This window comes from Galeopterus variegatus, unplaced genomic scaffold, assembly GCF_000696425.1.
Source record: "Galeopterus variegatus unplaced genomic scaffold, G_variegatus-3.0.2 Scaffold40, whole genome shotgun sequence".
Lineage (NCBI taxonomy): Eukaryota > Metazoa > Chordata > Mammalia > Dermoptera > Cynocephalidae > Galeopterus > Galeopterus variegatus.
Window position 1 is genome coordinate 905,876 of NW_007726151.1, and position 18,039 is coordinate 923,914.

General features: G+C 37.4%; 1 protein-coding gene across 2 annotated transcripts in view; it reads right to left on the minus strand.

Annotated features, from left to right (window-relative positions):
• GRM8 (glutamate receptor, metabotropic 8) overlaps nucleotides 1-18,039 on the minus strand; it is a 773,290-nt gene that overhangs the window by 413,646 nt on the left and 341,605 nt on the right. For both annotated transcript variants that reach the window (XM_008571458.1, XM_008571468.1), the window contains 3 exons: nucleotides 11,447-11,582; nucleotides 10,823-10,977; nucleotides 9,792-9,929 (listed from right to left, as the gene is read on the minus strand). In XM_008571458.1, coding sequence (XP_008569680.1) covers nucleotides 9,792-9,929; nucleotides 10,823-10,977; nucleotides 11,447-11,582 — 429 coding nt within the window. The remainder of the gene's footprint in view (nucleotides 1-9,791; nucleotides 9,930-10,822; nucleotides 10,978-11,446; nucleotides 11,583-18,039) is intronic.

An 18,039-nucleotide genomic window follows, 5' to 3' on the forward strand; every position in this document is an offset into this window, starting at 1 on the left:
CGGTCCGGTATGGGTGTGACACTGAGGGTTGCGATCCGTTGCCAGTCACGAAAAAAAAAGACAAAAAGGAAAAAAATAAAAATAAAAAAAAATAATAAAACAGAAATCCGATTATGCCACTGATCTGCTTAAAACCTTTTAGAGCCTGTTTATTTACTTTCAAAACAAATGTCAACTCCTTCATGAAGCACATAAAATCTTACATGATCTGTCCTTTGCTTAGGTCTCTGTCCTTACTGCCTCACTATTCCCCCATCGTGGTCTCTGCAACAGCCATCCTGACTGAACTGGTTCAGTTCCTCACACTGCTATTCTTTTTCTTGTCAACAGATCTTTGTGCCTCCCTCTACTTGAAATAGTAATCCTATTGATAACCTCGTTGTTTTGTCTTAATTCTGCTCATGTTTTAGATCAACTTAAATGATACTGCTCTTCTCCCTTGTGCTACTTTAGTTCTCTTTGGTATATGCTCCTATTCACTTAACATACACATTTCATGCAAGGACTGGGCTCAATTATTCATGTTCCCAATTAGACTGTAAGTCCTATGAGAGCAAGAACCATATCTGTTTTGTTCATCAATATGTCCTTGACATCTAATAGAAAATGTTTGACAAAAAGTAGATAATAAGTTGAATTAAATTCTTTCATTCATTCCACAAATATTTTAAGGAAATCTATTTGTGCCAAGTGCCATCCAAGATGCTAGGATGCAGCAGAGAACAAAACAAAGTCCCAAAGCCTATGTTCTTGTGGGGAAAAAAATTAAAATAAACTAAAAAATAAACATGTTTACATTGAATGTATAAACACATTCCTAAATGATATTTTCCCATGTTTTGCAAGTTATCTTTTCATTATTCTGTTACCTCATTAGAGATAATATGTAAATAAAGTACTTTCTCTCAAATAGTATAAATGTAATTTTTTAAAACACAACACTACAGAGTCATGGTATTTATACTCGGGAAGCCCAATATTCCTATTAAAATCTGACTGAGGGACACAGGCCTCTATGTGTTTATGAAATCCTATTCTCATTTATATAAGCAGTACAGTCAGAAGTCTAAAGACAAATTAACAGTTCTTAAATTATAGTAAAGGCCTTTTACAACTGTTTGTGTTCAGCTTTTTCTTTCATTAAAAAACACCATTCCAACAATTAAAATATTTATCAAATACATCCCAAACAAGGCACCATGCATTATATCTACATGACTATAATAAAAATGAGGAGGACTGTTTGGCCATCATTGATTAATTTTTTTAACAATTAATTAATTAATTAGCTAAGCGTATGCTAATTTATGAGGGTACAGGCCCCACCTACTAGCAACTTACAAACTAATTCCTTCGTTTTTTCTGACTATTATCTTCCTCATAAGATATAAGCTCCTTGAGGGGAGATATTTAGCATGATGTAGTGTTTAACAAATGCCATAAGTAACCAAAAAATAATCAAGACTCTTCCAGAGTTAACCTTAGTAGCCTCTGATCACACTTTATGCTTTCTGTGACCCAGTATATCCAATTATTTGTTCAAGTAGATGGTTCTTTTGTTTAGAAGTGTTCCTAAGAGTTTGTGGTGGTAATTCTCGTTTATTTCATCAAGTCATAACTATGGGATTCCCTCAAATTCCATGGCTTTAAAGGAATTCCAAGGTAAAACTTTTTAGAAGATAAATGTTCCTTTTGTAATATAAAGAATTAGCCTCTTGAATTTATCTGCTTTATACTTTGGGGGGGGTAGATATCAAATTTCCCTGATATTCAGTCACCTATATATTCTTTCTATGTTTGTTTTGTTTGGTTTCATTTTAATGAATTGGTTCCCTCAACTGAAGTTTAATAACCACAGAAGGAAAAATGATTTCTTTTAACATTTCTGCACTTTCCTAAGCCCCTCTCTCATCCTCAATGGCCCAACCCTTGCTTCTCAAAAATGCTGAACTATCACTTGTTTGCCTGTATTCTCTATTCTATTTCTGGGTTCTTTGATGTGATATTCCAGAGTTCTTGTTCATCTAGATAAGTTCAACTCCCAGCAAATCAAGCTAATGCCAGACTCTATTGTGGGCTCTGCAGAAAGGGATTCCCAGACTCCAAAATTTTTTTTGTTCTGAAGGATGGCTGCTTTTCTGTTTTAAGTTATTGTCTGAAAAACATGAGAGTTTGTGTACCCTTGAAGTTTACTCTAATTCCTTCCCCAATTCTAGCAGTACTGGAGTTCTCATAAAAGAAGCATCAATCTACCCCCTTAGTAGCCAGGGAGCTTCACAAAAGGGAAATACTTAACCTTACATGGCCATTGGGAAAGCATTCAGGCCACCATACCAGGAAAAATAATGGAGTGAGTCATAGAAACTCAACCGCACACTGAGAAAGGCCTTCAGAACAGGAAAGAGTCAAGGAAAGAACCAACTATCAAATCATATCTCAGTCCTAGCATCACCTTTAGGTAGCCAGAGGACTTTAGACAACTCACCTAAGCCAGATGGGTCTCAATTTCCTTTTCTGAAAAATGAAATAAATTAAGCTAAATGACCTCTGTGGACCTCTACAACTCCTTTACTCTATGTGCATTTATAACTGAGAGTACAGTTTTTTAAGCTTTCAGAATATTTTTGGTTCCTGTCATGACAAACTTCGCAATCTACTTTGCAGATTTTTGAAATACAGGTGCATCTGTGTACATTTCCTTAAATTTAGTAATTAAGCTTTCCACTTTCAAATTTCCTAATGGGAAAATACACACACACACACTACTGTGTCTTTACACTTTACTGATCTCAATACTTATTGAACATAGTATATAAAACACAGGCTACTGATTGAACATTTTTGCATTTCACAGTTTATATTTAAAGTCTTATTTAAATGATCTTCTACAAAACATCTTGAGTTTATCAGTAATCTTTAGCACAGTTGAATATTTATTCTTCTAATTTAACTTCAGGTGGTGCTGCTATCGCTATAAACTGACTCTCATATCCTGTTATTTAAAGTGTGGCCCAGAGCTCATCTGCATCTGTGTCACCTGAGAACTGGTCAAAATGTAAAATTCCTCACCCCAGAACTACAGAATCAAAATCTGCATTTTAACAAGATGCTCATGAGATTTGTGTTCACACTAAAGTTCTAGAAATGCTGTTACACATTATACTGCTTCTCGCACTGCTCTAAAACTGGTGTTTTTTTTTTTTTTTCCTTTAAGGGAGTGAATAAAAGAGCAAACTGACTGTAATTTAGCAAAGTGAATTGCTATAATTCAGTGTCACTGTACTTAGAGTTATAGAGGCTTACAGTTGATAGGTTCTCCTATTTTTTTTTTCTTAATGTAGTCCTAGGTCTGTTCATAAATGACAGGGGAACAGTAAACTGGATGAAAAGGTTTACACTGTTCTAGACCCAATAGCAAAAACCATATATATGACTGAAAACCAATATAAGGAATATTAGAATATTTACTATCTTTGTAGGATTAGGTAACAACCAATATGCTATTTGTGTTTCACTTCATAGCTGGTGATCAAAATTCTACAATGTGTTGCTTCATACATATAGTATCATAAAGAGAAAAAATACTTTTCCAATATGTGGTTAAGATTCTGAAATAAGTAAATAATAAAGTAAATTGAGGATATAAATGTCAAGGACAAACTCAAATAAGAGAGACAAAGATTCTAGTTGCAGCTCTGAGACTAATACTCTGAATTTTTAACAATTCACTTCACTTATCTGGGTTCCAGTTTCTTCATCTAGAAAATGAGAGAATGATTTTGATTTCACATTGCAGCTCTAAATTCTGAAATCGAATATGTCTGAAATCAATGCCTTTTTTGTCGTCTCAGATGCACCTATTGAAATTCAATATGGAATCTCAGAAGTGGCATAAATAAGTCATTCTGGGACTTTAGCTATCTTACCTGTCAATGGCAGAAGCATATGGGCCAATGGCCACCTTTTAGTGCTATGAAAAGACATTCTCCCCAACAGAGTTTTACTCTAGGTGAGGGGAAAATGAGAATGGCAGAACACATTTTATATTTCAGGGAAGATTATCTCGGGTTTTTTTCATTCTGAATAACTAAATCAAATTTTGTAAATCCATTCCCCTTGATAACTACCCAATTCTTTCACATGGCGTCCATGAGTCCTGGATGAATGGGATAGAGCTTCTACCTTTCATAACCTCCCAAATGAAACAGAAGACTGCTGAGACTGTTACACCTGAAAAGTTACCTAGTTATTCTGGCACACACACAAAAAATAAACCAAAAGGCCTTTCAGAGAGCTAATTATTGAGCCTGCTATTTAGTTCACTGACAGAATTGCTTGTTTGTGGGAAGAAATATATTTGTGCATTGCTTTTTCCATTACCGCTATTTCTATCATCATAAATAAGAATCAATAGGCCATTTCATGTAGCATATGCTCACCACCATTTAGTATGTGAGTGTCAGCTGTATGCAGGCTAAACAGTGGTGTCCAACCTCCTGGCTGAGGATTAAAACTCAGACAAAAAAAGCTCTTCAAATTCAATAGGACAGTGTATATGTCTTTGGTTGCTCCTTGAGGGCAAGGGAGGCCTGTTGTTTGTCTCTAAATCTGCAGCACAGTGCCCGGTATGCCATGGGCTATCAAAATGAATAAACAAGCGAATGGAGGATGAATGAATGAATGAACAGATGAATGAAACAAAGGAAGGTTTTAAGACAGTATATGAAACCAATTGGGTTTATTGGGTGGGTCAGGGATGTCATTTCAGTAAGGGCAGAGCTATTTATGATTCATAATGGAGAAATGGAGGCAGGGACACAGTGTGAGCCCAGCAGGAGCTTGCCTTTATTAAGCATCTCAACCACACATACTCTGATGCCTGCAATATTCACTATCCAGTCCTTGCTATAGAAGACAAAAAGTCAGAATGACAGTCATTAAAAAGGCAAGCAAAACCTCTAAATAAAAACTATCCACTGAATTCTGCAGTTCAGTACTCATGCCTGAAATAAGTATCCAGTGAGAGTCTTGCTGGGCAAAACAATGCCGGGTAAGGGACTGATGAGGGAAAAGATAGAAAACAAAAAAAAAGAGGTGATGAACAGGGACAGTGGAAGAGGAGTTGAGGCAGAGGTCTGAGTTGGAAAATAGGTGTGTGGAAAATGTGTAAAGACAGGGAGAGGTTGAAGATACAACTCTCAAGGGAGTCTGTGGGCTTGGGGATTGGAAAGGTATTAAGGCTGAGAGTAGAATGAGGGAGGGGGAAGCGAGGGAGGGGTCACACGAATGTCTATAAAATAACACCCACCGCCACTGATAACGAGCGTAAGAGAGTCCTTTTTTCATCTTGAGAAAGACAAAGGGAATTTTAAGTAGGATTAAGTAGTTGTAGCTTTCAGAACTCAGCAGCTTTCAGGAGCAATAATAACTACATAAATAGCTAAGTGGATAGTAAGAATTACCTCCTTGGAATTTGGCCAGCATATCAAAAGTTAGCAGTAATATCGCATCTTTCTGAAAGCTTTCCTGAGATTCTAGGGAGGAAATCATCTCAGAAAACTGTTTGAACCGAGTTAATTTTCAGAAGAGGATGCTCCTCACTGCTTGAAGATGCTCTATCTCCCGAAAATTGATAAGACAGAAGCAATGCCCTGCTGGGAAGCACTCCCTTATCCACGTAAATACATAGCCAATATCATCTCCAAAGGAAGCAAATAATTATGCTAGCAGATTACCATCGTCTAATGTAAAATTTTACTCAACACATATAACCCACAAATGATGCTCCAACCGAGCAAAAAGGACCTTGTAGATATCCCGCTTTCACAGAGTTCTTTAACTTTTTGACTCATTGCAGGTGGTTAAAATATTAACTTTTTAAAGCCAAATTTTAAAACAATTTTTAAACACTTGAGAGCTCTACTCATGAATATCCTGTAATATTTTTCTCTTAAGTACACTTGACCACTAACATGCTAGATCATCTTCCTTCCTCTCCTAAAACAGATACGAAAACTGGGTATGATGGTAATTTGGGGTGCAAATGTCTTCTCTCACCATTTGGACACTTTTCATGTGTTACTGTTTTTAAAAAATTAAGTTACAACATTTTAGTATTTATTTGTTCTCTACCCAGAGACAAGTTATTTCCGTATCACCCACAATGGAATTTGCATGAAAATCTGTTTACTGACCCAGTTCTCTAAGGGTGCATTTGTCCTAGCACTTGGAGTAAACATCATTTTCACTGCACTAAAAATAGTTCTAATTGGACAAAGTGTTACAATCTTAGCAACACCCAGATAAATCAAAGCAATCTGAAGCAGACATGACACTAAAACTGGATTCTACAACAAACCAGTTCAGTATTTATGCCCAAAATAAGTATCCAGTATATATCATCTAGAAATTAAAGGTACAACCATATACCTCGACTTAACTGGAAAATACAGGTTTAGAGAAACTGGTCATTCTGAAAACAGTCTATTAAAAATTTATGCGACTGGTTAATCACTAATTTTATACCAGTTTTATTATACAGACATAATATATAACATCTATATAATATATATATACATATATACATACATATATCTGAGTTTATGCATGTTATTAACTGGTAGATTTTTACTAACACAGTCTAAACTATAGGATATGAATTATAGAGGACCAAACAACAGCAGAATGAAGCACCGTGTAAAATGTGCCTCACTGAAAACCATGTAAGTTACTCTGTGTATAAATTCTCCTTTCAAACCCTTCTCTAAACTGTCCCCTCTTTATTTCCCGTTATTCCTTAGCCACTAGCCTCCTGGCTGAAAACCATGTAAGTTACTCTGTGTATAAATTCTCCTTTCAAACCCTTCTCTAAACTGTCTCCTCTTTATTTCCCGTTATTCCTTAGCCACTAGCCTCCTGTCCCATAGTCTGGACCTCTTCACTGTTGTCCACATGCCTGCATGGCATGCCCTCATCTGTGCTGTGTCCTGCTGACCACCTTGTCCCTCATCTTGAATGGGCTTTCCCAAATCCTTCTTGTTGCCAAACACTCACCGCCTCCACAAAGCTCCGGATTTTCCAACTTGAGCTTACAGTCACATATTTTCTAAACTCCCTTAATATGTTTGTCCAAACTTAGCAGTTAATCTCAGAATTTTTTCTCTAATGGTGTATATATTTGTGTGCATCTCCTTTCCCCCCGCTAAATCACATTATTCAAAGATAACACAGCTCTCTTCATGCCTAGCCCTAAAGTTTCCATCAAGACTCCAAGTTTACTCTCCCTTCCTCTTGTTATTCCTTTTCTTTTCTCTGAAACATGCTTAAATGTGCCTTACCCTAAAGAAACCTTCTCCCCTGATTCTGTCTCAAGCTTTCCTAGCATATCTACTTGCTTTCTTTGACAAACTTGTTGAACTGGCATCCTTTCCTCCACTTCCCCTGTTCTGTTCTCTCTAAGCCCCTCGCAGTTCAGGTCTACACCCTTATGCCTCAGCCACACCTGTCTGCAGCACTGAGACTGCATGCACCTGTCTTCTCTCCTGCAGACCCAGACAATCTTGATCCCAATTCGCCTCCTTCCCCTGCACCAGTCTTCTCAGTTTCCCTTCCTGGCTCCTCCCCTTGAGTCTTCAGCCATCATTCCTCCTCTTTTCTCAGTCTCCTGTGGCAACTACATCTCTGCCCTTGTCTTTAACTTCCAAGTCTATTTATGATTCCACAATTAGAATTTTTAGTGCACTCTTTGCGGGGTCGCAGAGCCTGTGCTGCCACCTGCTGGGGAGTTCCATGGAGATATCTCAGAACCAAGTTCAAGTTAGACGCCCCCTCATCTACCATTCATTCTACTGTTTTCTCTTTTAACTCATTACATCACCATTTTTCTAGACCTCCTGATAGAGATTTAACATTCAGAACCTCCAGCGCTCAGCACCCCCGCCCCAGCATTAATCACTCAGCACATATATAAACACTAAATCCTGGAGCATCTATCCTGTGGGTTCCGTCCTGAACTCGCCCTGTTCAGGCCATGACCGCTCATCACCAGGACTGTTGACAAGTGCTGTCTGCCTCCTTTTTCTTCCCTGAACCCCAGTCCTCCTCACACTTCTGCCAAAAGAACCTTCTTGAAACAGGTATCTGAGCAATTCTCTGGATGAAAAGCCTCAAGTCATTCTGTCCTCGAGGTAAGATAAAGCCCAATTTCCTCAGCCCTGGAACTTCTAGAAAGGACTTCTAGACCAGGCATGACATGGCTGCAGCATACTCCTTTAGCCTCATGTGCCATCTGTCACTCTCTCACTCACCACACTCAATCACTCCAGCCTCCCTGAACTTTTCTTTCTGTACTTTGAACAAAAAGAGGTTAACTGCTCTAGCTCCTGGAACGCGCTATTGCCATATCTTCACATAGCTGGCAACTTTTTGTCATTTGGGTTTTATCCCAATTGTCACCTCCTCGGTGAAGCATACCGGGACCAATCTAAATGCCGCCCTCCTTCCCATCATACCCGGTCCCTCTTTCACATTTATGTTTTTGCATTTCTTCTAAGCATATCTCAGCATCTGCAAGTGTCTGTTCATTTATCTCTTTACTTATTGAATGTCTGTCTCTTCACACTTGAACATAAGCCCCATGATTGTGGACCTTGTCTCTCTGCACTCTCCCCAGCCCCTGTAAAGATGCCTTGCACAACTGGAGCCTGAAGTGAGCTTCCTCCGCAATGTCACACCTGCGGTATTTTCACATCCTCATCCTCTCTCAGTGTATTTGTCTGTCTCGCATTTAGCATATTACATCTTTCATTTGAACAGCTATTTCCAAAGGAAGAGAGATTAGAGGGAAAGGGGGACATATTGAAATATGGGGTGAGGGGCTCGGCAAAGGAGTGAATGGTTTATAAAATGCACATCCAAGTTTTGTTGTTTTCAATGTAGAGGATTTATGCACTTTTGTTAAAATTATCCCTAATGTTTTATGGGCTTTTTAAAAAACTCCTGCCATAAACGATTTTCTTTAAATTTCATTTTCCACTTGTCAATTTCTTTTTTTTTTTTTCCTTTTGAGACTGGCTGCACCGTGCTCAGCCAGTGAGCGCACCAGCCATCCCTATAGTGACCTTATGTCTGTGACCTTGCTAAATTTACTGCTTAGTCCTAAGTAATTTTTTTAAATTCCATAGGTGTTTCTACATATACAATCACGTTATGTTTTATTCTTACATTCAAAAATGCACATTCTATATCATTATTACTTTTAAACACAAGCTATAGAAAATAAAGAATCAAAAAATCATAGCTGTTCCAGGATAGCTGCTATACAGGATATGGAAAATAATACTATTACATGGGACGTGGATGGGAATAGTTGAAAAGCAGTGCCTTATAGCAACTTATTATGATCCATCATCCTCACTACATTTTGAACTCCTGGAAAGCATTACCATGTCTTGTTTATTTGTCTACATCTCATCACACCTAAAAGTGCTTTTCCCAAATTAGATACTCAGTAAATGTTTCTCAAGCAGAGCTGAAATACTCCAGTGCTACACACATGGTAGATGTCCAATAAATACTTGTTGATTGACTGTAAGTACCAATGAGCAAACCTAAGTTTGTTGAATGATGACTGTATGCTCAGCCCTGCTGAGAAACTATAACAAGAGACATGTGGATATAGAAGATAGCCTCATCACATTTATCAGGTAATGCTAAAACAAATGCACCAAGGAAACTTCATTTATCAGGTAATGCTAAAACAAATGCACCAAGGAAAACATTTAAGTGGCTACCTGTGCATTTCTTCATATGACTGTTCCTTTTTCCATGTGATCCTAACTTGCATCCAAAATTCTCCTCCCAAAATTCTGCAAACCACACATTTCTTCTATTATTGGCAAGAGTTCGACTTCTAAAGTATCGATCAAACCCTATTTTAAGAAAGAAAAGTATGATTTTAATATTCTTTCAAAATCAAAATCAGATACTGTCGGAACTTTTGAATGGATATCACGCTATAATATTGCATTGAAAATATATATAACAAATGAGGGACAGCCAGTAGCCCAGAAATAAGGCTTTCCTTATGGCAAAAGCTGAGAAGGGGCGGTGGACAATATTTCCACCCCCATCACTCAAACACCTGGCTCTAGGGGTGAGCCTAACAGGAGAGTCTATTGTTGGTGTTATCCTTATGACATATCTATATCTCCCGGGGGCAGCAACCAGTGACCTCTTTCTGAATCTTGAATATTCAGAACCCAGCTCAGACTTTTCTAATTCTTTTTGCTCTCTCTTAGCATATAGATCAATGTTCCAGACTTTGCTATGTTTCTACCCATCTTAAAATTGATCTCTCCACCTTAAAACTGATCTCTCCTATGTGTTCCATGATCCAATAAAGCATTCATGCTAATATAATCTTATGGAGTCGTGGGTAAGTGGGCTAAAGTGCCAGTTTTATACACACACACACACACACACACACGGCATATATAAATATGTGTGTGTGTATATATGCTGGGTTAAATAGATATTGTCTCGACAATGCTCATGCTAATATAATCTTATGGAGTCGTGGGTAAGTGGGCTAAAGTGCCAGTTTTATACACACACACACACACACACACACGGCATATATAAATATGTGTGTGTGTATATATGCTGGGTTAAATAGATATTGTCTCGACAATGCTGCTATGAGAGCTAAAAATTCTATCCAGAGTCTAAAAATGGGCAAATTTCATCATATTCTGATACTGCAGTTTGGTCTTTGAGTTTCATTCAACTGAAATGAAACAAATTCTCTATGGTGCCTCCTTACCATCAATTGATGCTCTTTTGGGCAAGATAGTCACAGCCCCTTCTGCAATCTCCTCCTGCTGATAGACAGGTGCTATTTTGGATCCCCAACTATCTGAGCCAATCCAGAGAAAATGCCCACTTTGATTTAGTTTTTTTGCTGCTTCCAATATTCTCCTATAGGCATAAAAAGAATAAAGCATACATTTATCAAGAAACAAACAATTATGAATGTTACAACATGCCCTTACGAAGTTATATACACTCAGTAGGTCACTGTTAAACAATTAGTCAAATCCTTCTAACTTCCTGAGTCTTATCATCTCCTAAAGGAAATATAGCAGAGACTTTAACTCCAGCACATGTTAATTAGCCTTATCCTTAACCTCATTCACATCATTCTGTCTGTCACCCTTATTTTTCTCATCTCATCTCATTCAGTCCCCAGGTTTTACTCTCTATAGGCATTTCAAACTTTGAAACTAGAAGGTGGTTGTGTCTGTGCAGCATAAGGTAATCTATAATTGCAGGGGAATTTTGCAATTCCTGTGAAATCTCACAAGATTGTACACTGAACATGAAATATGTTAGAAAAAGGATGTGAGCCACAAATCTGTCCTACATACAGATGAAAAGTAATCAGCACCTGATGTCATCTTCATTGGCAAACATAATCACTGCTCGAGCATTAGGTGTTTCTAGCAGACGTTTGATAATTTTTTCAAATTCTCCAGGTCTTGGTTCACGTGGGATTTTCTGTGATTGAGCAATGCAAACACCACCTATAAAAAAAAAAAAAAAGGTGACTTGGAAATACCACTTATTTAATTAACAAACTTAATGAGGCTAACTGCTTTATAAAAGTACATGATTCAGTACAGAATGTTGTTTCTCAAAATATTTTTCATCCTTACCTATTAAAAGTAATCAGGTTTGCTTTCATTATAATATACACATTAAATTATATCAATTTATTAATAATACACAGGTTTGGGTTTTTTCCTCCAAATGTAAACATTATTTTTGTGGAAGTATGTGAGTAAACTAAGGTGTATAAGATATGTGATGAGAGTCAAGGAATGGAAGGCAGAAAGCCTATTTTGATTTATTTAACACAGCCAAAGAACAAGTTACTACATTAACAAAAAGTATGGGTATGTCTTATGCTTGAGACCACCTATTAAGTAGCAAGGTCCTTTTCCAACTTTTACGTATTAGCAGATCTCCTTAAAGTTAATTTTATTTTACAGCTAATAGCATTGCAATGATATTCTTATATATCAGCATAATGGTATATCATGAGATAAGTGTTCTTCAAGACTATTTGAGACACAGGCAAGTCCCAAAGATGCAGACCCTCAGTTGTTATTATCTCCACCGTGAAAATCAATATGACAGAAATTCCATCTCATCATCACAGGAAAAGAGAGAGAGAGAGAGAAAGAGAGAACTCTTCTTTTGGTCTCTCCTAAGGCAATGAATGAGAGGTCAAAGAGAAAGGCTTAAAAAAGATCTCTTCCTCTGGGCTGGGGTAGGAGAGGAAGAAAGGTTTCCCCAATTTCAGTAGAGCAGAGAGCTAACATACTCTAATGCTAAAAGAGAAATCAGTCTTAGCAATAAGCTTGGATTGCATTATGCAATAAACAGGCTTTTTTCTTTTTCTTTTTTGAGTAGGCTGAGAATTAAATCACCATTTATAGCATTGCTTCAGTATGCAAAGGCATTTTTACCTCCAAACAATTGATAATGCATTCTGTCACCCAACCACTATTGGACGTCATTATATGGTACTCATGGGCTCCACACTGGGAATGCACAGTCTATCCAGGAGTTACCATCTAGCCTGGGAGATAGGCACTCCAATAAATTATCATGGAATATTTAACAAATTGTAGAATTAACCGGGTATACTGTGTAATCGGAGCACAGAGGAAGGATTAACTAAAGTGCTTGACAGAGCTGAATTTTAAAGAGCAAATACTACAACCAAATAGGAGACAAAAGTGGGACACTCTTGGTAGAGGCTAAGGTAAGAAAGAACCTAGATTGAATGTGGCCTGTAGTAGAGACTGGCTAGGGTTAAGGTTGGAAGGGATGACCAGATCAGGTTGCGAATGACTTTGTTATACATGCCAAGTGTTATAGACTGAATGTTCATATATTGACACTTAATTCCCAGTGTGATGGTATTAGGAGATAAGGTTTTGGGAGATGATTAGGTCATGAAAGTGAAGCCCTCATAAATGGGATTAATGTCCCTATTGAAAGAAAACCCAGAGAGATTCCTTGCACCATCTGCTCACATGAGGACTAAGTAAAAAGACAGCGGTCTATAAATCGGGAAGCAGGCCCTCACCAGAACCTGACCATGCTGGCATACTGACCTTGGATTTTCAGCCTCCAGAACCGTAATAAACACATTTCTGTTGTTTATAAACCACACCAGAGGAAGCAGGCCCTCACCAGAACCTGACCATGCTGGCATACTGATCTTGGATTTTCAGCCTCCAGAACCGTAATAAACACATTTCTGTTGTTTATAAACCACACCAGCCCTATGGTAATTTATTATAGCAGCCAGAATGGACTAAGACATCCAATAATTTGGACTTTATCCTGAAAACAACAGGAATCCAGTAAAAGTTCATAAGCAGGGAAAATATATGATGAGCTCTATGCTTTAGGAAGAAAACTCAGGTAGCCATACAAAGAAGAAATGTCTGGTAACCAGACGGTAGGTCTTCAGTGTGCTGTGATCAGACAACATACATGGCAGTAATGTCTAACTGGTGCTAGAGTACTAAAGGTTTATTTTTCTTATAAGTTGGAGACACTCAAAATTATCCCTGCAGTAGCAATACTCTTACTAACCTTACAATATGCTTTTACTAGGAAAAATTGCCCATAATCCACAGATAGAGCCATTCTGCTGCCTGTAGTTATCTAGTCTACTGATATAGCATTAATAATTGTGATGATTGATTCATTCCTTCAGTAAATACTTAGTGCCAGTATATGCCAGATGCTATGTGGGGGCTATGGACACCATGGTGAATAAAACAGACATGCTCTCTCTTTACTGAGTTTAGAAATGTTGTGGGTGAACCAGGTTTAATGCAAAAATAATAGTAATAATAATAATAATAAGTACATAATTATAAATTACGACAAGTCCTATGAGAAAGAACAAGGGAATTTAATTTAGATTGGGGAATGTTCAGAAAAAGCCACCCTAAGGTGACATAATTTAGTTGAGGTCAAAAGGATGAAGGAATGGGAGAGAAGAGCATGGGAAAGGGCAGGAAAGAGCCAGAGGAGTCAGTGAGAGGAGAGAAGTGTGAGATGGGAGACAGGCCATATCATGCATGGCTTTGCAGGGCCTGAGGAAGACTATGAACGGCTAAAGTGCTTAACTTCTTCACTAAGTGTTTCTAATTTTTTAGTCTTTCAGGGGCCCATAGGAATATGTTTCACATGTGAACACTGCATTCCATGAAAGGAAAAAGAATGAGGATGGCTGATGTAGAGGGTAACCTGAAGTGGAAGGAAGGAGGCAATGAACCCAGTTAGGAGGTTACTAGAACAGGACACGGGACATGACCAAGGCCACATTCCTGGTGCTGGGGAAGAGGTTAGGAGGTTACTAGAACAGGACACGGGACATGACCAAGGCCACATTCCTGGTGCTGGGGAGGAGCAGATGGAACGAAGTGGAACTTCTGAGTTAGAATCAATGGGGCTTTGGACAGATTTAATGTGAGGAGTGAAGCAATGGGAGCCACTAAGTATGACTCTAAGAGTTTGGCCTCTGTGACCAGTTATGTGAATACAACATTCAACAAGTAGGAAATACAGGAGGGTGAGCAGGAATGTGGAAAAGGAAAGAATGATTTCAATTCAAGACAGGTTGTCTTCAAAGCACTCGTGGAGCATCAAATGGACAAGGCGAGTCTGTAGCTAAAAAGGGAAATGTAATTACAATTTTGAAAGATTCTGATAACATTACGTAGTTGAAATGTGGGAGTAAAAAAATCATTCAGACAGAATATTTAAGTCAACAATGAGTAAGGGTGAATGATGGAGCTCTGAAAAAATCACCAGCTTTGGAGAGAGAGCTGATGAATAAGACTGGGAAGGAGGGATCCCATGTTTTGAGAAAACTTTTGGAACAAAGAGGTCAGTTGAAGACTATGTGTAATTTCTTTAAAAATCAAACAAACTAACCGGGGTGAGTGAAAACATTAGGTAAGTACAGAAATGCAACACCAATACTATAACAGTCTCTAAAGAGCAGTAGCTGTTTCAAAATATGACTGCCCTTTTAATTAAATTGCCATGATTACTTAAGCCTCTCATTAAAGACATGTTGTATCATGAGTATCATTCTGAGACTACTACTAACTTCATAGCCAGAAGAAATGAAGGCCAGGAAAATTTTATTACGACTATATCAGATGAAACAAACAGGCAACCCAGACATATGGTTTAGTTTGAATTCATTGATTTATTCATTCACAAAGGACCTATTGAACATTTTTGTTCATAAAAAGTTGAGTCAGTTGGATTATATTTTAACATAGTCTAAATCTCTTTCACTCTTTTCTGTTCTTTTACCTCACCTTATATTTGTCAGCATGGTCAATTTGTATTTTCATGGAAAGAGGCACTGAGCAATTAATTTATTTCAGCTGAACAAATACTTGTGGAGAATCTGTCCACATGGCATTTTGCTGTTTGGTACCTTATGGATATTTTATTAAATTATGGACTGATTACTTCTCAAGTGACTGGAGTTAGAACATTAGAATTCTTTGCTTAGCCCTGAAACTCATTCACACTGCATATCTGTACAATAGTCAAAATGTCAGACAATTAATCCATTCATTTGCACTCATGGTCTACTATGTTTCAGGAGCTACAGACATTCAGAGATTGCCTGTCCTCAGCAATCTCATAATATAACTGAATGACAAGATGTGCACATAAAAGCCAGATAAGAGTATAAAATTAGATAACAACGAAAGATAACAGCATAATGTATATAAAAATGCAGTAATAAATGTCAAATGAGTCATCCCCCAAAATAGTTCTATGACTTCCTAAGAAGGGGTCATTACATACTGTTGGAGTTTGGTTTAAAACCCAGTAAAATTCAAACATTTAGTCCTAATCCAAGATAGGTTTTCCATATAATCACCAACATCTGTCTTTCTTTTTCTTTTTTATGAATTGAATTAATTTATTTTGAATTGACACATAGTAATTGTACATATTTATTGTTTGACGTTTTAAAGAGACTCTGTTTTGATCTCAACTCCTAAGGTGGGTGGAAGAAACAGAAGTTGTTCTTTTTCTTTTTTATGAATTGAATTAATTTATTTTGAATTGACACATAGTAATTGTACATATTTATTGTTTAACGTTTTAAAGAGACTCTGTTTTGATCTCAACTCCTAAGGTGGGTGGAAGAAACAGAAGTTGCTCTTCACCAGAGAATTTTTCCACTGCATCTATTTTTCTGTATTTCACTCTGAAAGACTACTGGTGCTATGCAATTTAAGGGACACTAACTTTCCTATTCTACAGGTATGCCAGTTCCACAAGAAACAATTTTTAAACCTGAGTGCTTAGGGGAAAAAAAAAAATGTTGCATTGAGGAATTTATAATCTGCTGTTTCCTAGAATTTGCTTTCTTGTTTCCTTGCAGTCTCTGTAATTTTCCTCCTTCTGATTATTTGGTGGTACTTAAAAAATCATTTGTTGAACTGAACACTTCATGTACACTTTACAACCCAAGTGATTGCTCCTTTCCAGTCTCATTCATTCTGTGATACCATCACTGTTCCTAACTACAGCACTCTAATGTTAGTATTATCACCATCTTTCTGATGAGGAAACTGAGAAACAGAAGGATTAACAGCTTGCAACAGGCTGGAACCCAGTTCAAAGCCAGGTCTTTCTGACTGAAAGTCTAGACTTTTTCTATCATCTTGCTCATCCATAATTGACTATACCTGGAGCTTAATGGTTTAGTGGCTGCAAATGATTGATGAATAAGATAAAGCAAATTTAAAGACTCATTTTTTAAAAATCCAGCTGGTTGTCCCTTGTAAATCTAATTGACAGCTACATAAATACAGCACAGTACTTCTACTGAGTATTAAGCACTTAATTAAGATACTTAGGACTCATGCAGATTACAGAACTGACTTAAACTTCTTCGTCATATAGCCAGTCTACCCTCAAACTTTTCCAATTGTTTCTGTAAATGCACATCTACAGGGATGTTCCTCTCCTTCCACTTCATTTTTGCACTGCAGCAACCACAGTAAGTGTAATTTTTTTATTGTTTTGACACTGTTTTTTCTCTCTCCTTCAACTAGAACTCCATAACTCCTGAAACTTATCTTTCACATTTACCACCATACCCCAACATTTATCACTGCACTTCCTATATAGAGACTTCAACAAATATTTATTCCATAAATAAATGCAAGACTTGTGATAGGTGCTGCTAGGATATTGAAATAGAAATGAAACAGTCCCACTTTCAAAGACTTCTCAGTCGAGTAGGAAAATAAATAGCTGCATGTAAATATATGTTTAAAAATAAATGTCATCAAAAGACTTTTAAAAAAATGGACCATGATAATTAAGAGGAAGATGCACTGAAATGGGGTCTGCCTCCCCAAATAGTTTTTATCAGGGTCTCATGAATTAGAGCACCACCTCGGCCTTAGTGCATTCATCTGTAGGACAGCTTTTATTGACACAAGAGCAAATCTGTAAACAATGCCATTTCAGAATTTTTAAATCTTTAAAAAGCTGAGACTCATGGTGAGTGGTCTGATGTCTCAGGATCCAGAAATGAAAGGTTTATGCCTGTATGTGTTGGTTTGCGAGTGCAGAGAGTTGGTAGAGTGGAGAAGTAAACAGACTTGGTGTCAAAATAACTGAAGGTGGGTCCTGTCTGACCCAGAACAGGTCTTTCATCTCTCAGTTTCCTCATCTCTGTAACAAGGTTCATAATAACTATCTCCCAGGGATGTTGTAAGAATCCAAATAAAAAGGATAAAGTTCTATACACACAAGGCACATTATTATCACTGCTAAACAATAATAACTGTAACCAGAGATGCATCATCACCATCACTGACAGGGTAGATAGTCGATACTCATACCTGAAACAGGATGTTTTTCAACAGATTATATTCTTGAACCATTTGTCATTCTTTGTAT